General features: G+C 32.1%; 3 protein-coding genes across 3 annotated transcripts; 1 reads left to right on the forward strand and 2 right to left on the reverse strand.

Annotated features, from left to right (window-relative positions):
* Positions 1 to 2,264: 2,264 nt before the first annotated feature.
* Positions 2,265 to 6,712, reverse strand: LOC103830692 (myb-related protein 306). Its single transcript, XM_009106506.3, has 3 exons — positions 4,985 to 6,712; positions 4,772 to 4,901; positions 2,265 to 4,502 (listed from the first exon to the last, which is right to left on the reverse strand). Exons 1-3 carry the CDS (start codon positions 5,115 to 5,117, stop codon positions 3,749 to 3,751), a joined length of 1,017 nt encoding a protein of 338 aa, XP_009104754.1. The 5' UTR covers positions 5,118 to 6,712; the 3' UTR covers positions 2,265 to 3,748.
* Positions 6,713 to 18,109: 11,397 nt separating this feature from the next.
* On the forward strand, positions 18,110 to 19,255 carry LOC103831442 (F-box/kelch-repeat protein At2g22050). The gene has a single exon (XM_009107331.2). It carries the CDS (start codon positions 18,110 to 18,112, stop codon positions 19,253 to 19,255), a length of 1,146 nt encoding a protein of 381 aa, XP_009105579.2.
* Positions 19,256 to 20,344: 1,089 nt separating this feature from the next.
* On the reverse strand, positions 20,345 to 22,134 carry LOC103830693 (cytochrome P450 98A8-like). Its single transcript, XM_009106507.3, has one exon. The coding sequence runs from the start codon at positions 22,057 to 22,059 to the stop codon at positions 20,563 to 20,565; it is 1,497 nt and encodes a 498-aa protein (XP_009104755.1). The 5' UTR covers positions 22,060 to 22,134; the 3' UTR covers positions 20,345 to 20,562.
* Between the last annotated feature and the right edge of the window lie 610 nt (positions 22,135 to 22,744).

Consider the following 22,744-nt stretch of genomic DNA (forward strand, 5'->3'; position numbering starts at 1 on the left):
CTGCTTTTGGCATCATCTAAGTGGCCACTCGAATTTGTTGGGAAAGACAATGTTAGTTTAATTATTGTTATTACTATCGTTTGAATTCAAAAGAGTTTTATATTCCTTACTTTTTTAGCTAGAGCGTATCGTGAATCTCCAGAAATTTTGAACTGTATTCATTTTTATATATTGGCTTGAGTAAAAATGAAAGGTAGGATTATTATTCAAATAAATTTAGTTAATTAATTTGCCAAGTATTTTGAGAAAAAATTGCATTTATACAAAGTTTATGGTCCGAAACTACACGAATTTATAATCAAACCAATGTTTTTTTTTCTCAGTTTACTGAAATACATGCCATAGTTTATTGACCATTGTGTTAGAGGTGACCAGTTCGAATGACCGCTGAGACGAAATTAATATAACATACTGTGATTTCGGATTTAGTAGATTACATGCTTCGGTCCTGAACCTCCTAGTATTGAAAAAAAAGATTGTACTAGTTGTTATTTGCAATGTACAAGTTAATATCCCTAGGTTAATATGAGTAACTAGTAACAAGATTGTAGTTGAAAAGAGTGACACGTAAATATTATCCCTAGGTTAATATAAGTAACTAAGTAGATTATGTTGGCTGACATTATAAATTAGGATCGGTCTCTTTCTTCTCTTCCGGGAGCTTGAAAGTGTATGAAACTAAAACCAGAAAAATAAACCTTATAAACTAAAGATTTAAAGAGTGCAGCACAAAATATCGGAACATCTTTTCAATTAGGTGGCATGCCATTGTCATGGAGAGCTTGAAGTTGAGATTGGTGAAGGCCCATTAATGGCAAATCAATCGTCATTCAAAAACCAATGATAATATTATTTTTAAAACAAGTCAATTTGGTTTTATTTGGGTGAACAATCGGCATTTTTGGTTGATGGTTGGCTCTTTCGTAAATGTGCAATGTTTAGAAGACCCACCCACTAATTATTATGATTATCACTAAAGACTTTCTTTTTCTTTGTGTTAATTATTTTTTTCTTATTAATGGACCGACGTGCAGAGCCCTAGTGCCCATTCAAAAGCTCATAAAAGGTCCATGGTAAGTGGCTTTTCTTTATAATACTGTTCCTTTAAATAACCCTAAATTCGAGATTTTCTCAAGTTCTAGTGTAGTTCAACTTCAATGACTATTTACTAGTTAAATATATGTACACAAATTTTAAAATAAAAGGGGGTCATGATGAAGGAACTAGGATATACATTGGAATGACAATGCCATTATTTTAAAATATTATCCGTATTGAAGAATAAACAATTTAAATGGGCCAAAAATGAACAAAACCAGCTGTGGACCAAGACAGCGAAAAAAAACCTTTGGCTTATCTAACAATGTAGAGATGCGACTGAGAAAATGATTGAAGTGAAGATGAGTTCCTTTTGATACATGGTATCGATGTGATTTCTAGAGGCCCGTCCTTTAAGATCACATGCTTCTGTCCTTTTAATCCTTCATTCACATTTTTTTTACTCTCTCTCTCTCAAACTATTCGATTCATAGAAAATGCTCAAAGCATGTATGCCGAAAGAAGAACGAGAGATATTAATTCATAAAAATCAATATTTCTTTTGTAGCTCAACTGGTGCGAGATCTGAGAATGTGCTAAAACTCTTCTGAATCAACTTCATTTGAAAGAAAATTACAGTTACGTGTAAAGTCTGGACTTGAGATTAGTCTATGTAGTTTATCTGATAGTCCGGTAACACCCGTGATTCATCTATTTCTTGGCATTGTTCGGAAAGTATTCCACTCAGGTCATGCACTATGATAGCTGTTCAGAAAAATACGCATCGTATATCACTAAATACATTTCTACCGCGGCGAACGGGATCAGCTAATAGAGTATAAAAAATAGTTTGGATTTTCTAGTTTAACCAGTCGTGCATATGAGCACTAGAAGATAATAATTGCAGAAGTAGTTGTGTATTTATATCTTGCTTCAAAATGTTAATACAATCTAGATAAGAATTACGTACAAACCTGACAAATACTGTTGTTGATGCTCTGGCTGATACTGCTCATGATACTGCACCACATGGTAATCTCACAACTGTTGTTGTAGATGATTCTAATGTGTAAGATTTCGTTCAGTGAAAAAACTAGTTGGAAATGTAGTACATGGCACCAATAACTTTTCCGTGTCGAAAAAATTCAAAAATATGTAAATATGGCTGCTGCGTAAACTATCCGCTTAACTCTTAGCATTCTTTTTTTTTTTTTTTTTTTTTTTTTATAACTCTGGTATCTGGGCAGCCACATTCCCAACTATCCCCCGAAAGGGGTCCAGCGCCCCAACGGAAGGGATGTTAAATCCGTTGTGGCCAAGACTCGAAACTCTTAGCATTCTTGTAGCTAAGTTCTCTAATTTTATGTTTTAGTTTATTCTTATGAGTGTATGCTCATGTTTTCTAAAAACTCTTCAAACACTTATGACTTATATAACATATGTATGATTTATAAGTCGTAGACTGTACTTTCACCTTAATACCTTTTCAACAGAAAATATGAAAATATATAATTATACGCTTGTACAACTGTCCATCATATTTCCTCTTGCTATAAGTCAACTTTTTTTTTTGCAAGAAACAAGAATCAATAAAATTTTCTAAAATTGATTTTAAATTTCATGTTATTCATTAGTAATGTATAAAAAAAAAATCGTATAGACCAAAAAATAGAAAAAAAGTTTATATGTAATTTTGAAAAGTATTATGGTGGATGAGTTATAAAAAACTTATGCGAATGAGTTATATTTTTTTATGGCATAAATTTTTTTTTGATATTTACTTTATTTATTTTAAATGTAATTGGATATTATTCTTTAAAGTTCAGAAAATTTTATTGCAGAGATAAAATATTAATTAATTAATTTATAATATATTTATTTTGGACATTCTAAACATAGTAAAAATAATAAGTTTTACTTATAAATATACTATTTTATCACACATTCTTTTTTTGTTAAAGTAATTTTTTTATCACACATTCACACTATATATTTTTTTCATAAACCAATAGCAATTCAATATATTCAAATACTATAAATAAATAATTTATATCCTTGACTTTTAATTTTTTTAATAGCAATTATTAGAAGTTCCTGATCGTTAAAAAAAAATCTTCGTGGAACAAAAATTGTTTTTTTAACCTAATAAGCATAACACAAAGCACGAGGGAATCAACAAGCCAATATTATTGGGTAATAGATAGGCCTATTGTTTCAAATGGGCTATAGTAACTAGGCTCTGTTTCGTAATTGACAAAGTCAATGACGCTAACTTTATGTACCAGATCACCAACACGGCAACACGTTAAGTACGATAACGATTTATCGAAGATTATGAGTCGGTCTCTTCAATTTGATATTGGTACAGCGGCACATGTTTCTTTTTTTTCAATTAATTTCAAAAGTCTACATGATACATAATGCTCGTTTTTCTTTACTGGAACAATAACATTATAATAACTTATCGAAATTGTGTGACATTGACAAATGACAAGGTTAGTTATTATATATAGATAGATAACTAAGGATTATTTAAGACAGAAAATAACATTTAATGTAATCATGTTCTACTAGTCTAATTTATAAGTACGTATTAAACGATAATTGACTTTGGGTGCAGAGCGCAACCTTATTATGAATGCCACTAAGATCACAACACTACCTACCCTTGGTAGTTGGTATACGTTTAGAGTTGCTCCCCAGTTTTTTCTTAGGACAAATCTTGACCGTTGTTGCCATTATTTTTACCCTCTAAAGACACATCAATTAAATCTTCTTGAACGTCATCATACTGATCAACCAAGCCTTGATCATCATATAGCCATTGATCGATCAAAGACAACGAGCCATGATCATCAGTAGTAGCATTATTAGTTGCTTCCATGTCAACGTTTGATTTACTCTCACCTTTGAATATACTTGTCTCTGTCATTATATTCAGTCTCTCATCAACTGATCCAGATTCTGAGTTCGGTGAGAACAAAGAGTACTGATGATCAAGAACTCCTCCTTCACCGGTGCTTGAGCTCCGGTTGTTGGAGAGTGATGAAGTGTTAGGCATTGAAGAGGACGAGCTTGTCCAGTTCTGTAGTAACTTAGAGATGTTATCTGTGCTTGAGGCATAAATAGCGGTGGTAGAATGAGGATCATGAGGCTTTGGTGAGTCGGGATCGGGAGTGATCGATGAAGATGCTTGGTCAAGTGATAAGGCTTGGAACAAGGCTTGTTTGGCCATGTTAATGTCTGTTTGAAGTTTTTTCTCCCATTGGCCTTTGTTGACGCTTCTCCTGTTGTTGTTGTTGTTGTTGTTATCACAAGACGACATCTCTGTCATATTGGTGTTGTCGTCGTTGGTGTTACCATTTTGACGCTGAAGATTGAGTTTCTTTTTGAGATGAGTGTTCCAATAGTTCTTGATATCGTTGTCCGTCCTCTGAGGTAAATATGATGCTATGGCTGCCCATCTGATTTTCAAGACGATATCGAATTATATCAAGAAAAGTTAGAAGCTAAACATTAATACACCAATGAATGTTATGAGATTAAGAAGAGATACCAGAGAGACTATTATGAACTTTCAACTCAAACCAGTTAGAAGTGAGTAGATTAGCTCCTATAAATTATACTATATTACTTTGGATTCTGTCTCGCTGATATAAGATTCTTTAACATCCATCAAATATTTGTACAATTTTATAAAAATGGAATTGCTTAAAGGAATATTTTCGGATACCTGTTACCCAAAAGAGCTTGGAGGTGGATGATAGTTTTCTCTTCATGTTCAGTGAAATTTCCTCGTTTGATCCCGGGACGAAGGTAATTAGTCCATCGAAGTCTACAACTCTTGCTACACCTTAGCAAACCTGAAAACATATATACATGTATATGTGTTTTATATATATAAGTTAATAAGGTTAAAATAAAAATTAGAAATGAAGATCAAGACCGGTATTTCTAGGAACACATCTCCAGCTTCCAGGGCCATGTTGTTGGATATAAGAGACTAAGATGATGTCCTCTTCCGGAGTCCATGGTCCTTTCTTCACCTCCATCTTCTCACAACAAGGTGGTCTACCCATATCTACTCGCGCACGCTCTTGATCCTCTCCTTTCTCTCTCTCTCTATATATATATATATATTGGTAGGTACAGTGCGTGTGTGTATATGTGTGGAAGCTTTATAAAAACTAGTAAGACTCCAATATTGGATTTCTGCAAAGAGGGTATTCTGAAAATGTCACTTTGAACTTGAAAGAGTATTTCCTTTCTTTAAATTGATCTTTCTATTTTAGCTCTTTTTGTTGTTGTTTGCTTATTACAAGGGTGGTTTCACTAAAGAGTGCGGGTGGTGAAGAGAAAGACAAAGCGTCTAGGTCACATGGGTCTTTCTTTGGATATATATGCATTGAGATAAGACACACATGTATTTAAACCGAATCCAACGCTAGCGCATAAAAATCAATTTTATATTAGTTTTTTTTTTGCTGAAAAAGAATTTTATATTTGTTTTCTTACGAATTTAATTAATTTGCTTCTTTACCATGTGAAGTGAACATGTGAAAACATTAACTTTATCTTTAACGCAACCCCTAAAATGCTTTAAGTAACAAACAAAGATACAACATCTATATACACAAAAAATCAAAATACACTAACAAACTAACAAAAACATCCTCTTTCTCCTATTTTCTCTTCTTATCTCTTTTTACTATCTCTCTAAAAAAATTGTTAATGTTGCAAAAGAGAAAAAAAAACAAAAAAATAAATATTGAAAGAAAAAAAATGCCTTTACGTGGCTGTAGTATGATCAAATAGAGACAGCGAAGAGCATTTACTCATTTTTCTCTAAAAAGTCGTCCCTTCCTTTTCTATATCTTTCTCTCGTTCACTTACGTGGCCGTACTAATCAAAGGGTTGGCATTGCAATTAGGAGTATTTAGTATTTACCGATTATACAGGTGAGATTTTATATGTTTAACTAGTGTTGAGAATCAGCCCTTCTCTTATCTCTTTTCCGCATGAAATTAGTATACTGTTCAAATTGACTCTAAATATGATAGTCACTCTATACATTAGAAAAACTCAGTCCACTCACGGATTATGATTTTTGATTTTTATATGCTGAGCATCCTCCAACTCATATCTTTTTCTATAATAGATGAATACTTTGAAACAAAAAGTTATCTCTATTTTACACTCTTCTGTTATATAAAAATAGAAATGAATTGAAGATGATTCAACTTAAAAATAGACTAATAGTCGAAACTAGAAGAATATATTAGGCATGCACCTATGTCATGGAAAAGGTTTTCCGTACATGTTCACTATTAAACTATAAAGATTGCAAGTAAATCGTCTTCTCTAAGACTAGCCGACATTTTTCAAGAAGCACGATCGGATCAATTCATATATACAGTGATCAGAGCAAAGTAAGTATAGTTCTCATTATGTTACAGCCAATAAACGACTCTCATGTATAAAAGCAGCAGCAACGCATATGCTTAGGTGGGGGAGTTTAAAAAAAAATATTATAACAAAGAATGGGCCCCACATAAAAATTAAACATCGATGACACGTGGCGGTCTGCGATTGATTGGTTTTTTATTACTTTTTACTTTTTAAATTAGACAAAAACTAAAAAAAAAAAAAAAAATAAGCACCCTACTAGAGATGCTAGATTAATGGTGTTCTAAGCCAGTAAGTTTTTTTCTTATCATTTGAATTAGACTAAACCGACAAATTTCTACTTGTTACTCAGTTATTTTAATATATATATTTTTGGTACGTAACTACGTTTTATTAATGAGAAAGTATATAGTATATATTTATGATTGGTGAAATTATGGTTAGATACGGTAAATAAATTTTACAATGTTTTGCATCACTATACAAGAGATACTGTAAAGCCGTACATGATTATTATTATTAGAAATCAAGGGAAAATTCGATAGTAGAATGTTTTGTATCACTATATCAATGTCAGCAGTAACAAAGAAACGGTATATTATATTTTAACGGAACAAAGGTTTAATAAGTGTTATTGACTTAACAATTACAAAATATTTACTTTTTTTTAATCGTATTGTCATATTTTGTTATCAATTGAATAATAATTAAACTGCTATTTAGAAATGATAATCTCAACAATAAAGGTTTAATTATAAAAATGGTTTAAACCGGTCCTGGGTGTTTGTCAAAAGAAAGGTTTAACAACATTCACGATTTCTTTTTGACTTTTGGTTTAAAGAAAAATCTCATATCCATCCACCTTTACTTTTCAAAAACAATTTTAGCATACATCATTTGATGTTTAGGCGACACATATCAAATTCAATGGTGCGAGAATTTATTGTTCTGTTCCTATTTCTGTTTCAGTTTCTTTTAAATTTTATAATGTTTCATTTGAAACATTACATATTTTGGCAGAAATTATGAAAAAGCCGAGTTTTCATATTTTAAAGGTAGACGATTTTGAACATGAGTAGACGATTTTGTAGACATATTAATGGTCTTTTTATCGAGGTGTTCTTTTTAAAGATGGACCTATTAATAGTTTTATAGATGCCATTTTAAACATGATTAGACGATTTTGTCCTTATTTACATTATCTTTCCTCTTACACTATATTTTCTCTTACATTTTTACACTTTTACACTTTTACATTCTTACACTCTCACACTATATTTTCTCTTCCATATTTACTCCACGATTTTTACTTTAATCTCACACTCTCCTTTTTCCTATTTTTTTTTCTCTTTTCTCCAACAAAATATGCAAAATAAAGAAAACAATTTAAATTTGAAACAATTGAACATAAATATTATCGTGTAACTAATAACAACTAACATAAATATTATCAAAATATGTATTAGCTAATAAACAGTGTATCATCTAAGAAAACATGTATTTGTTACTTACAGTTATTTTTGGATAAGTTTATGTGCCGAAGAAGTCCAAGGATGAACGCTATGAAGGTGTCTAGGATTTCTTCGGCACATGAAGTATCAACATAGACAAGACGAAGAGCTAGAACAACCGTTTAATTACATAAATAACAAATAAAAAAAGTATCACATAACTACACAGATAACAAATCATTTATCAGATAAAAAACATTTGCCAAATAATAATTAACTCAAAACCTATGTAGTCAACAACCCAATTTTCAGCTACCAAATCAAGCTTTAAACAATATATAAGCTGACAAACAATTTATCAAATCATTAATGAGTTTTACAAACAATGTATCAATTAACAATAAATCTTTTATAACATCATATAACAATTTATCAATTTTTTGATACCAAACTCTCTATCCGCTAACACCAAATGTACCATGTAACAAATCATTTAGCATATAGTAAACTATTTATCAATTAACATATTAACTCATAAACCATGTATCAACCCATTTGTCAGCGACTAAATTAAACCACTTATCGAACCATTTAACAACTACATAATTCATATACCAATTAACGACAAGTCTTTTGTAAGATCATACGAACTATTTATCAATTATTTGTTATCAAAATATGTATACGCCAACATAATATGCACTATGTAACAAATCATTTATCATATAACAAATTCCTAGAATCGGATACAGCTAGATCACAAACATATTTTGGAATTTTCAGAAACATTAACTCATGCCGAGCCAAAACAATGAGAAACCCAAACGAACAACTGAATCTTGCATAAACTCATTAAAAGCAAACAACCAAGCAAAAAAAGACATTTAAAAAAAAATTGATTTGTTTTCACCTAATAGTCATGAGATTTCTTCTTATGACCAAAACAACCAGCCGGTTCACTTGCCTTATTCGAATCTTTCTCTCATAAACTAATTAGAAAAAGCTAGAAAATGTATAAAAGAAGAGAGAAGAAGATAAAAGGGAGAAAGTTAGAATCTAGGATAAATAAAAAGATAGCAAATAGGCTGCAAATACTGACACAATTCTAATCAAATGGACTAGCAAGAGACTATAGCCTATAGGGTTAAAATCATAACAAAAGTATTAATATCACATTGTGGTAGAGAGCTAATTAAAAGTTTAATTATGTGTATAAAAGCCAATTATCTATTGTTTTTGACACATTTTTTACATTTGCTTTCATGGTGAAACTGAACTACAAAATGCAAATGTATTGTCCGAACACGTTTTCTTGACAAGCTACTCAAAAAGTTAAAGTTTGACGTATATGAAAACGTCAAAAACATATCATCGACTTCACATCGTAAAGTCATTTAATTTTTGGCGACAACGATTCATTTTTAACAGATACATATCATTTGATAGTTGCACACTTGCACCCAAAAATAAAACACATCATTTGTTTTTTTTTGAAACACAAATACATCATTTGGTTAAACAAAATAAAGTGCGATTGTATTTTTTTGGGTAACCTGAGGCCAGGAGACAAACCATTCCAAATACTCTTTGTTTCCATATGTGCGCAGCTAATCTTAAATATTGAGCATACACCAAAAAATGCTATATTTAAAAAAAAAAATTAATTTGGGTGTATTCTAGATTTATGGAATAGCCCAAAATAATCTTCTATGGGAAGTGTAACCCATTGATAGAACATCTCAACAGATATTTGAATGAAACCGCTGACTCGTGGTTAAATGGTGCGATAATCACAAGATAAGTAGTATAATAAAATGCCTTTAAATCTATATTGCTTAGCGCCCTAAGTTCGCATCCTCCTAGTCCTACCACTAAACCGCTGACTCGTGGTTAAATGGTGCGATAATAAAGATTATTTCTTGCAAATTTTTACAATTCACGTATCAACCCTAAAGCCAAACAACCTAGAGATACTTATTTAATTAGTTCACACTTCAAGCTAGCTGGTGTTAACATCACAAAAAAAAATCAATCGTTCATATCCATGAAAAATATATCCTATTTTAATATTTTGTACGAATGATAGCTAGATATTGTCTTACATAACATCAAATAGATGAAACATCGAGAAATATCCAATCCATCACGTCAGATTCTAATTAGGAGTATTGTCATATTAGGTGGAATTAATGGCTTTGCTTTTGTGACAACACATAAGTATAATAAATTAATTAAGACCGGGTCATATTCACTCCATTTTCTAGTTGATGTTTTAAAGTTATACACACAAGTTAATAAGATATCTAATTTATATTTTTTAAACAAAAACATTATTAATTATCCAAATAACCATAACTCAACCAAAAATAATAATTTACAAAATATAAAAATTATATAGCATAAAATAATATTTTACATTGAAATTAAAAGCGTCATGTAATTTGAAATAATTTTTACTCCAAAACATCATCTATTAAAAAGATAGGGAATAGTATATTACAGCTATAAGAGCTGCCTACACATAACACATATGTGAACATGTCAAAATGTTTTGGCAAATAATTAATCTATTAATTTAAGGTCCTATTTTTATCTACTATTATCAAATCATAATAGGACCACTTAATGAATTAGTTTATGTGACATATTTGATTGTTTACATTAATAATAAATTAACTATAAATTAAAAAAAAAATTGATTATAACAAAATTTGTTGAGAAAGAATCTAACAAAATCTTACTAAAAATAAATATTTTTATAAAATAGGACAAAAATTAATTTCGTAATAAGTAATATAATATTATTATAAATTAATATTAACTAAAATTATATTTTTAAATAATAAAATAAGAATTATACACTATTTTAATATATTTTATAATTATATTCTGTATTATATAAAAATAGAAGTGATTTATGAATTAAATATGGAAAATTATATTAAATATGTAAATTGACAAATCATTTTAAAAAATATTTTGTTTAAATAAATTATCACTCATCATTAAATTGGATTAAAATTCGTAAACTATATAATATTTTTATTCAAAAATAAATTTATTAGCATAAGTTAAACTTTTATATCTACAACTATATATTATCTTTTTATTTATTTTGAAACCTTTAACAATATATTGTTTAAAAATATTTATTTACAAAAATATTATAGTATATAATAACTTTTAGTTCATATACTATTTAAAAAATATGTTATTAGAAAACTATGAAATTTAATAATTCATTTATTAATGACAAATAAAAATTTAATTATAAATTTATTTTTCTTTTAATTATAACAAAATCTAATGAGAAAAGTTTAGAAAATGTTACAATTTTTTTTAATAAAATAATGTATTAATGTAATAACAAAATAAAATTCAAAATTCATGTAATCTTCCAAACTCAAAAATAGTTGTGTAATTTTCCAAATTTTTCTTGACAAAATATATTATTTTGAAAATAAATATTCAAACTAAAAATGATAATATTTTAAATTTTACAAAAGAAAAAATCATAGATAATAAAAAATAACTTTTTTAAATGCACCAGAGAAAACAAACTATATATATGTTGTAAAAACTAAAGTAATCTAGTATTTTGAAATCTTAATTACAAAAAAAAAAAAAAACTTAATATCATAACATCGAAAAATATTATATATCAATAAAATTTAGTAAATAATATGATATGTGCTAATATGTATAAATTTCTTAAAATAATTGGGTTATATTATTTAAACAAAACAGTGGGTTTACTTATTAATCTCGTAAATACTAAAATGATATATATTAAAGTATATTTTTAAACACAACATGTAAATAAAAATTATCTTAAACATATATATTTTCTATAATATAAATAAATAAAATTTAAAAATATATTATATGAAAAATGTATAAATTAAAGAAAAACATATTTTGAAAGAGGTTCTCTATTTTATTATTTCAGATTGTTAGTTTATTCTACTTAGCTCGAAAATATATTTGGAAGTAATGAAAATTAATAACAAAGTAAAATGTATTAAATAATTATTATATATTAATAATACCGAATAAAAAATATAAACAATAATATTATAGAGTTACACAATATATATCACTAAAAAAATTATATATTAAAAAAGTTGTAATAATATCAAATACATTTATAAAAAGAATGAAAAAATATCCACAAAGAAGTTCATGTCAAAATCTAGTAGTAATTTGAAATCGAGTTAATGTATGATCATGGCATGAGACGGTCACACGTGGAAGGTCAGAAGAAACATACGATTAATGATCCGAAAACGATAGAATGCACTTAATTGTAATTACCCTACTCTATTTAATTACATTATCAGTCCCTGCTCTCATCAATTGTCGGCTGGTTCATACCAACATGACTATTTATTCTGTTGATATGTGTAGTACACATATTTGAATTGATATTGTAAATATACGTATTCCATTTTCGGCGATCAACAACTTCGTCTTGACATCAATCCTGGTCTAGTCGGGTGATATCGCCCGATGTAAACATCCAGACCAGTCCAAATTCAAATACGAAAATATTATGGTATTAATGTGTCATGTTCTATATATTTAGTTCTCTAACTGTTTTATTTCGTCTTAACATTTACAACAAAAAATCGTTTTATTTCTTATAGGCTAATTGGTATATGTGACATAAATTGGGTTGTATCATAGGATTTGACCGTATAATGTATAAACGTAATAAAATATTGGCATATATACGTGATGTCGATCAAGGTTCAAAAACGTATTGTTCTTTTAATTCAATAACTAGATATTGACCCGGGTAATTATTTCAACTTTTATAAATATGTATACATATTTGTGTACATGATTAGTAATATAAAATTTTATAGTTCACTTGCAGTAATTTGATTTATTTTTTAAATTGTCAGTGGTATTTTTCTTATTAAATTTAAACTATATTTACGGAAACTGACACTTAATTTAACATTGACTTAGATATTTCATTGAGAGTATACTTGTATTTTAGATTTTGACCATACATCTATGTTAACTTATATGTTGGTTTTGCCATACATATATGCTATATCGAATTATTTGTATGATTTAAATATTTGACTCAATAACCTATACTACATAAAACGCCTGTTTTATTTAAATTATTTAACCAAAAATGGTAGTGTGTCGTCATTGTCATTTTAAATCTGCATTTTTCTATATTAATTTTTGTTTTATTGAGGTTTATAATGTTGTCTATTGGTGATTTAGATTTTAATATGTTGGTTGTATTACTTCACAACTCTTGGATTATTTTGCAATTTTTCATCTGTGATACATCACGTTATACAATTAATATTTATACATGTCATTACATTTGATAAACAGATTGAAAATAAACATATTCATATGACATATTTTTTAATCATTTATCAGTCATTTAAGTTAATGACATAAATTAGTACAATACATAATGCATTTTTAAAACTGCACAAGATAAAAAATAGTACAAAAATAGTGGCATTAATGAATAATATATAAACTTAGTCTAAATAGAAATAAGAATGATTACATTTATGTTTAAAAAGTATTCGTATTCTCCTATTATTAAAATATAAATTAGATGATCACCATATTTAATAACAAAAATCGATTGTACTATCAAAATAGCATTTGTAAACCGATTGTTCATATTGATAGGACATTTTTAATCATGTGGTACAAATTTTTAAATTGAAAATCATATCTTATAGGGATCCAAGATTAAATTGAAATTTTTTATATTGAATTAATATCGTAAATTTAATACAAAATAAAGGAATATTTATTTGATTAGTTGGTTTTAAAATAATTCATATTTATACAAAAATTAATTTAAACAATTTTCGAAAGTATGGTCCAAATAAAAAATTACACATGAAATAAATCGACTTTTATTTTATTAGATAAGAAGTTGAGTGGCATATGGCGACGAATGCGTATATGAATGTACGGAGATACGTAAGCAGCGAAAATGTAGACAAAACTATGTCAAAAAATTTTCCGACTAAATATTTAACTATGTCAGATTTTCAAGAAGATATTAAATATTTAATGGAGATAGGTAAATAACAAGCACGTGAACCCGCCCATGATCTCATGTTCGTCTATTGTAAATGTTATAAGTTAATTGCAATCGGCTCGTTTGTTTATTTGTTGTAATTGTCAAGATATATTTATCACTGAAGAGACTAATTATGGTCTGCACACATTAATTCAAACGAAATAATGATGCCCTACGGTAACCTATTAATTCGTTTGGAAGAAAGTTCAATTATTTTTTACAATAATAGAAAAATACAAATCTTTGTGTAAACAGATTCAATCTGTCCAAAATCTCGTAAGGACAGATTAAATCTATTTACACAAAAATTGGGAAGTTTGACGCATGTCATAACGTATGTAGACATGTCAGCCAAGATCGCTTTGAATAATACATATGTTATGTTTAGAAACATAAAACTAATAATGTTGGTTATAATATTTGTAAGTCAATATTTCAGTCAACCAAAAATAAAATTGCGAGTATCTCTCAAAGTTTTCGTTTATTCAATTAGTTAACTTTAAAACTATATATATTAAGATTCTAAAATCTAGGAAACATATAAGATACTTTTTTATGAATGCAATGTGATAATGATGATTCTTTTTGGTAATCGAATAACTATACAATGCCTAACATGCAGTTCCATTAGATGAGAAATTGCATTTAAAAAATATATTTTTATAAATTACAATCTACACTATACACATAAAACGGGAGTTGAATGTGGGTGGTAACACGATTGCAACATTTGTTAAAAACTTTTACCAAAAAAAAACATTTGTTGAAAACTAGAAACTAGTATTACAAAAATATTTACTATTATAAAATACTAGTTTATACTATAAAATATTAGTTTTACACAGAATGGTATTTTTTAATGAAAATCTTGAACTTGTTTAATTTATAAGACACTATAATATGAGGAAAAAGTTCTGCTGTTGGAAAATACAAAAGAAGAAGATAGGGATTAATTGTTTTTTTCAAAAAAAAAAAGAAGATAGGGATTAAGTAGGGTGTAGTAAGTGGATGTATATTTAATAAAAATGCGCCCACTAAAACAATGGAATGAGGTCCAAAAAGTCCACGTTGGCTAAATGCATGGCATGTGATGATCTACAGGGCACGTGGGGATGATACCAACTCACCAAACTCATGGCATAAGATTGTTGTAAATGTTCTTTTCAAGTTTTTAACATCAGAATCTATTTATCTGATCCCGGATCCATAAGTAGTGGATACTTCTGTTTTGTCTTTTTTATTGACTTGCATTTACTCTACTACGAAAATCAATATCGTAAGACTTTGAACAGTAGAGTTCAGAAAATAACGAATAAACACTATATGGGACTACGCTCTCATGACACATCTCATGGGCCTGTCAGTGTGTGTAAGCATAATCGTATCTATCATTTACTTGGGACTTGGGAGAAGCAAATTGCAAGAAGTTGTAGAGATCTTGAGCAAAAAGAGAACTTAGTGTTCCTCTTAGCAGACCGTGCCTGTTGGGATAAAAACCGGGGAGATCAAGAGAAGTTACCAGCTTTCATGTTAAGGCTTAATGAAAGAAACAACCTTGTCTCTCCATGGAGGAATCACAGCCAAAAACAATAGGGAAAGGTCCAGCTCATGTAGGTGCAACATCAGCAATAGCCAATGGTTTTAGTAGTGCACATTGGGTACCATGGTCTGCTAGTGTTGCTGCATGTCCTCCTCCAGTGATTACTATATCATCATTACCTGTTTTGGTTTAACATTATGTCAAGAAATTGCTATTCTCTTTTGTTAATTGTAAAGCAATACTTCCTTATATTCACCCAAGTACATAGATAATACTACTACTCTACATGCATAAATTTTTATGCCAAACAAATAGAAACCTGGAACTATATCCATGGAGAGTTGTGTGCAGCTTTTCACTCTTGTAGCTGTAACCATAATATTGCCAGCATAAGTAGAATGGAAGCAGGTTCGCACTAACGTGCCTGGCTCATCGGGCTCTCCGGTGAGTTTATGAACCGGCTAGTTATTGTTTATATGGATAAGGGCTCTTAAGTACTTGTAGCTAGTTGGGAAAGAGTAGTAATGGTGGAGAGACATCATCAGAAAAAACAGTGGGAAACAATAACTACTATCCACGAACCATGAATGTCAAAAAAATTACTATATACCCACCACTGCTAAACCAAAACTGGTTAGGTCTGCTGCAAATCATTAATGCAAACCGACACTAAACCAACATATATAAGTTTATTCCAGACATATATGAACGAGTTAATCTACTTGTTTTTCAGACTCTTCGTTAAAATAGTAGCATGTAAAGATATTCATGAAAAAAATAAGATATATAGACTGCACGAACCCAAATAATTGTTATATACAAAAAGATCAAAACTGTTTTTTTTTTTTCCTTTTTGGTTTGTCTTATGATGAAACTACAGACTCAGCTTTTCACATTGTGTTCTTATTAACTAATAATTAAACCTAACCAATACCCTAGTGGAAGCGAAATCGACACAAGGGACATTGATGACTGATCTTCTTCCACTTGGATATGCATTGTCCATGAAAACGATGGTCACAAATCAATGTAGACACCACTTCTCCTTGTTTGAATTCCTCCATGCAAATCACACATTCATTATCATTCTCCTCCTCCAACGTCGGATCGGAGAAATACTCCTCAATCGTCATACCGTAGATTCTACAAACTTTGGTTATGATCTTCCAAATCTTGACTTCAATCACTCATCTGTCTCCCCATGACGATGATGATGTAATAGCTGCGTCGATCTCACATAAGATAGTGGTACTACCGTATTTGGTGACGCCGAAGCGGCGCAAGATTTGCAAAATAATCTTAGCGCAGTCTAGCGAGTATTTAATAGTGGGTTCGCTTGAGCTGGACGTAACGGTTGTTTCGTTAGGACCACGAGAAATGTCATGGGAGAAACCGCCACTGGACTACTTTAAGTGCAACATGAGCACGGTGTGGGAAGCACAAACTGGTAATGTCGGAGCAGCTTGGATTGTTAGAGATTCTTTTGGGAAAGCTCTATTCCATAGTCGACGTTCCTTTGTCGGAATTCGGTCTCAGGTGGAAGCTATTATGATCGGCCTGGTGTGGACAACAGAAGCTCTGAATGACATTCAGGTGAAGAGAATCATTTTTGAAACCTCATCTCCCCAGATTCAGAAGAACTTCTCTCAGGCATCCCTTCCATGGGTCCTACACTCACTTTGGAGGAGGTTTCGGAGAGCTCTGGATCGGTTGGAAACTTATCGAGTGGTTCGCATCAATGACGGGTGTAACACAATTGCTCAAAACAGCGCCTTGCAGGTCCAATGGCAACAATCTTATTTGGCAAGGAATGGCCCGGAATGGCTTGATGCTCGTATCAATATGGAAGCATCAGCTGTGGTATAATAATCTCTGTCTTGGTTCTCTCGAAGCAGCATGAAGTCTTCGAGTTTGATGAACTCTGCTTCTCTTTCTTACCCCTCTGTTTGGGTTTTCAAATGCCTACTGGCACGTATTGCTTTACTATTCAAGACTGTACTTTCTTAAAACCGTTTGGTTGGTAGTCCTTCATGGACAGATGACAATTTCAATGACAAAAAAAAAATCTATATATTGTTTTTTGAAGTCATACTTTAAATAGTTCTAAACCCCACGAGCAGTAACAATTTTAACAGCCAATTTATAATCTTTACTAGTCTAGAGTTTTTTTGGGCCAAAATGCATCATGTAATTGGAATTAAATCCTCTCATTAGATAACTATTACATTAATACTTACCCCACAAAATCAGCTTTGAGAATAAAACTGAGATCTTGTTGCCTTTTTTTTGGTCAAGGTCTTATTAAAAGCTTAAACGGGTCAATTTCTACATACCATATTCGAATTAAGACAAAACTCAATACAGACTTTTGCTGAAATCTTGTTGTTGATTAACGTTTATAATTCTATAGCATTTTTGAAATTAATGTTTTAAAAGTAAAGTAATAGTTTTGTATAAATGCTGTCCATATCTGAATCATAACCTAGCCCAAAAAAAGTAACGTAGTAAATTTTTATAAAGTCCGCTTTGTTCGATTTCATCATCATCATCATCTTAAATATGCAAGACCGAAAATTTTCAGTCTCTCCTTTTGAAACAATGTCCAACTCCAAAGCCGACGACGAGCCACCCAAAAAATACACTCGTCCGCAGCCGTCGCTTTCTTCACTGCCTGACGATATCGTTTTGAGATGCTTGGTCCGCGTCCCAAGAAGCTATCACCTAAACATCTCATGGGTCTCAAACGACCTAAGATCCCTTGTTCGCTCCCCTGAGTTCAACGTCTTGCGATCCTCCCTCCCCAAGAGCTCCCTCCATGTATGTCTCGAAGAAGATGATGACGACGACAACTCATCCTTCCACTGGTTTACTCTCAACGAAACATCAACAACGGAGTATGGGTTAGTTCCGAACCCAACTCTCTTCCCTCCTCATCCTAAGTACGGTTCTTCAACCGTTTCAGTGGGGTCAAAGATCTTCTTCATTGGTGGATCTATAGAACCTTCCACTGATCTGTGGATCCTTGATACCCGAACTGGGAGCATCACTCGAGGACCAAGCATGAGCGTGCCTCGAAGACAGCGCTACGCAGCTGTGGAAGTGATCGACGGGAAGATATACGTACTCGGAGGCGAACCATACATCGACGGAAGGTTGTTTCATGAAGTCGAAGTTTTTGATCCAGAATCGAACACTTGGGAGGTTACGGAGGTGGAGGACGTGCGTAAGATTTCAAACTGTAGTGCCACGGTGGAGGAGAAGGTGTACATGGTGGATTACGAGAAGACAAGTGTGTACAATCCTAGAGAAGGTGAAGGAGGAGAACGGTTGGTTCAGATGGTAAGCCAGAGACTCTCGGAAGGTGGAAGCAAGGATAAGTTAAATGATATGGCGCATAGCGTGTGTGTGGTGGAGGATGTTATGTTTGCTTTCTTTAACAAGACTGGTTTGATGTGGTTTGATACAAAGCTTAATGTGTGGAGAAGATTGGTTGGTCGTGATGGGAAGGAACTAATGTTTATCTTAGATGCGGGTGCCATGGCGGAATACGAGGGAAGGCTTGTGGTTTTGTATATGGGGGATGAAGATATATTTAATGTCCCCGTTACTCAGAGTGTTCGGTGTATGTTTGTCTCACTGGACAGAGCTGGAGGAAAGATTTGTGGGACAATCGATTGGTCTGGTACTGTGGCTACCGTCCCATTTATGTTTCGTTTTCTTCATTGTTTAGCTGTTTCCGGTTGACTGATCACATATAGTATATGTGTTCTTGAAGCAATATTTGTTTTGTTAAACTCATGAGTGTTACTGAAGAAAATGCAAGGTGGTTTCTTTTTTCTGCTCCTCGTATTGTTTGCATCGTTATTCAAGGTTGATATTAATCTACCTGAGTTTTACATCATCCATGATTACACACATGGAGGAACATAATGATATTTGTCTAACTTATTTGGTGATGTCGAACCGGCGCAAGACTTGCAAAATAATCTTAGCGCAGTTTAGAAGTATTTAATAGTGGGTTCGCTTGAGCTGGACGTAACGGTGGTTTCGTTAGGACCACGAGAAATTTCAACAGCAGCGACGTCTTCGTTGGATTGTTTTAAGCGATTAAAACCGGACTGATTGGCGGTGCTTTTGTCGGGAAGAGACGGTGATGAGGTTATTACACCGTTGCGGTAGCGGACTTCGGTGCATGTTAGCTCGACAGTAAGAGGAGTGGTACTTTTTTTTTTGCTAAATAAAAAGGTGTTTTCACCTTTTTGCCGGGAACCCAAGCATTGTAAAATAGTTTCTTCCACCGTTAGTTGAACTCAAGTGGCGGAAGTTACAGTCGCAGCCTCTTTACCACTAGGCCAACTCAACGTTGGTGAGGAGTGGTACTTGACTGCCGGGCACCGGCGAGGAGAGACAGTATACTCAAAATCAGTGTACTCCGTCATGGCTGAACTCTTTGTTTAATGGAGAGAGGTTATTATATGAGACTAGGAGCACATAAGAAGAAGAGAGCTCAATGTAATGGTTTTATATCGAAGAATTTTATTTCCTAGTTATACTCGAAGTAGAATGGTAATTTAGTAATATAGAAATTAAGGGAAAAGATTCATGCATACATAAGTATTAACTTTTCTTTAATTGGATTTGTTTGAAACAGTAATTGGCTAATGATGGATGTACATGTACTCATAAACAGTGGGGGAGTTCAAAAAGAAGTTAAAAATCAGTGGGATCAATCAACATTAACATGGTTAGTAATAATGTTTTTAACTAATCTTATAATGTACGAATAACCTTTATAGCTCTTTATCTAAAAATTTTGAATTTAAAACATTGTTATAAACTCCAATAAACTACAGTTATTTGATTATTATTTATACTGGAGAAAAGGAAAAACAAACTACCAACGATGTATTGGGATAGTAATTTAGCTTTTAGAATAATGTCTAGACCATGATGCCATGCATCTAGTGTTTTTGACATGACTTCATCTTCTTCTCCCTAATGAGAGTCATCATGGTCTATTGAGTTTCCATGATCTATATTATCTTATTTATTCAACCCATATTTAAAGGTATAACTCTTGTGGCAGCTCTCGGCGAAGCTAGTGCTTCCACTGGAGTCTTCATGACACAAAGTAATCCAGGAATCTCGCTCATGTCAATAGTCTCCGGAGGAATAGGAGAACTCCACGAGAAGCATTGCAACAAGTTCCCCATCACCAATGCCATCAAGTTCATGCTGAGCTGTGCAGCTGGACACACCCTTCTCCCCGATCCAAACGGAAGAACCCTGAAGTCTCGACCTTTGACATCAGTGTCCTCTAGGAGAAACCGCTCTGGTCTAAACTCCTTAGGGTTTATCCAGTTCACTGGATCCCGACCTATCTCCTTCACGTGGACATAAACCGTGGTTCCTTTAGGAACCTTATACCCACCTAACCAGACCGTTTCACTTGCTTTGTGTGGAAGCATTGTTGGTGTTGACGGGTGAAGTCTCAGTGCTTCTTTGACAACACATTGTAGATACGGCAGCTTTGGGATGTCTGCTTCAGTCATTAGCCTTTCTGATCCAACCACCGCATCAAGCTCTTGCTGAGCCTTTCTTTGCACGTTAGGGCATCTGATCATCTCTGCCATAGCCCATTCTAGGACAACAGCTGTTGTGTCTGAGCCTGCGGTGAACATGTTCCAGATTAATCCGTGAACCGTCTCTTCACTCAGCTCTTTCTTCTCTTTCAACACTAACAGTTTCCTAACAAACCCCTCGTGATCCTCAACAGCTACATCTTCCTCCACCATTATAGCTCCTCTAAACCACTTTGTCCTCCTATCCATGTGCGCCATGAAGTCCTTGTCGCTAACGAGCCACTTCGAAACCCATTTGAGCCACCAGATGACATCTAACAAGCTCCCTGAGCCACTAAGATAATGTTCTTTGTGGACAATCTCTTTGAACTCTTTACCTTCCTCGGTGCTGAACTCTTTCCCAATCATTAACTTTGAGATTGTGTTCAAAACAACAGCAGCTAGATACTTCCTCACCACCACTGGTTTTCTTGTCTGATCATCTGTTGAATCTATCATCACGTCTTTGTAAACCGACTCGACCATGGACCTTGTTTCCGTCTCTCTCAACGATCTGAAACTCTCAATGCTCTTCAAAGAGAAAAGCTCCAACGTGCATAGTTTCCTCAGCTTCACGTAATGTGGACTGTAGTCAGACCAAACAAGATCATTACCTGACTGAGTCATCTTTGCGACCCTTTCTCGATTACATAACTGATGGTCGTTGTCTTTCAACACTTGTTTGGCTAAATCAGAGCTAGAGACAACGACAGAGAGGTTTGTTCCAAACCATACAGATATGATGGGACCATAAGTTTCTGACCATTCGGAGAAAGAATGAGTCCAATGTGGTTTCAGTTGATGAATGTTTCCGAGCAGAAACCGCGGCTTTGGTCCTGGAGGTATGTTGGATGCCCACCACCGTTGATAAAGCATGTTGGTGGTGATGATGATGGTGATTACAGATATAATTAGATATAGAATCATTTTTTACTCTGTGAGTGGAAGAAAATATACAAGTTTGATAGATTATAACATTTACCTCACACTGAAGATTTATTTATACACATTATAAAATATATTTTTCAGAAACTATATATTATGTTAGGATTTTTGCTTACGTTTGTTTTAGATAGCAACACACAACTTTGACATGCGCATGAAACATGCATTTTATACTCTCACACTCTTTGCATTGTCAATTTGGTGATTTATATCAACAAAATGCGTTTTAGCGAGTTTAAATCCGAATGATACAACACAGCAACAAGACTAGTGAAACCCAGCATGCTAGATGGCAGATGCCTTGTCACATATCTACCTTGTTTGATTACATTACATAAATATTTATCTAGAAAATTATGCCCTTGGTTTTATGAGGAATATCATTTTGACATTTTCACACAAATTAAAAAATGATTAATAATTACATATATTTAACTAGTAGTCTTTGAGATAAATACAATCATTTATAAGATCACAGCATTATACAACTAATTTTAATCTTAAAATAGGTACAAATTGCATTTGAATTATAAGTGATATTCCTTTGTAACAAAAATATGGTGAAAATAATTTTCTTTATGAAACATAAAGAGTATTTCATCATTATGATGACTTTATAATAAGAACTGAGAATAAAAATGTGAAGTTGAGGATAAAAGTTGTTTCA

The sequence above is a fragment of the Brassica rapa genome, chromosome A07 (assembly GCF_000309985.2).
Source record: "Brassica rapa cultivar Chiifu-401-42 chromosome A07, CAAS_Brap_v3.01, whole genome shotgun sequence".
NCBI lineage: Eukaryota > Viridiplantae > Streptophyta > Magnoliopsida > Brassicales > Brassicaceae > Brassica > Brassica rapa.

Excerpts from the sequence above, each read along its gene's own strand:
- LOC103830693 (XM_009106507.3), bottom strand. The coding sequence starts at position 22,059 with ATGATTCTATATCTAATTATATCTGTAATCACCATCATCATCACCACC.
- LOC103830692 (XM_009106506.3), bottom strand. The coding sequence starts at position 5,117 with ATGGGTAGACCACCTTGTTGTGAGAAGATGGAGGTGAAGAAAGGACCA. Across the intron at positions 4,902-4,984 it reads ATGTGTTCCTAGAAATACCG|GTTTGCTAAGGTGTAGCAAG; the intron begins GTCTTGATCTTC and ends ATATGTTTTCAG. Across the intron at positions 4,503-4,771 it reads CAAGCTCTTTTGGGTAACAG|ATGGGCAGCCATAGCATCAT; the intron begins GTATCCGAAAAT and ends CTTGAAAATCAG.
- LOC103831442 (XM_009107331.2), top strand. The coding sequence starts at position 18,110 with ATGTCCAACTCCAAAGCCGACGACGAGCCACCCAAAAAATACACTCGT.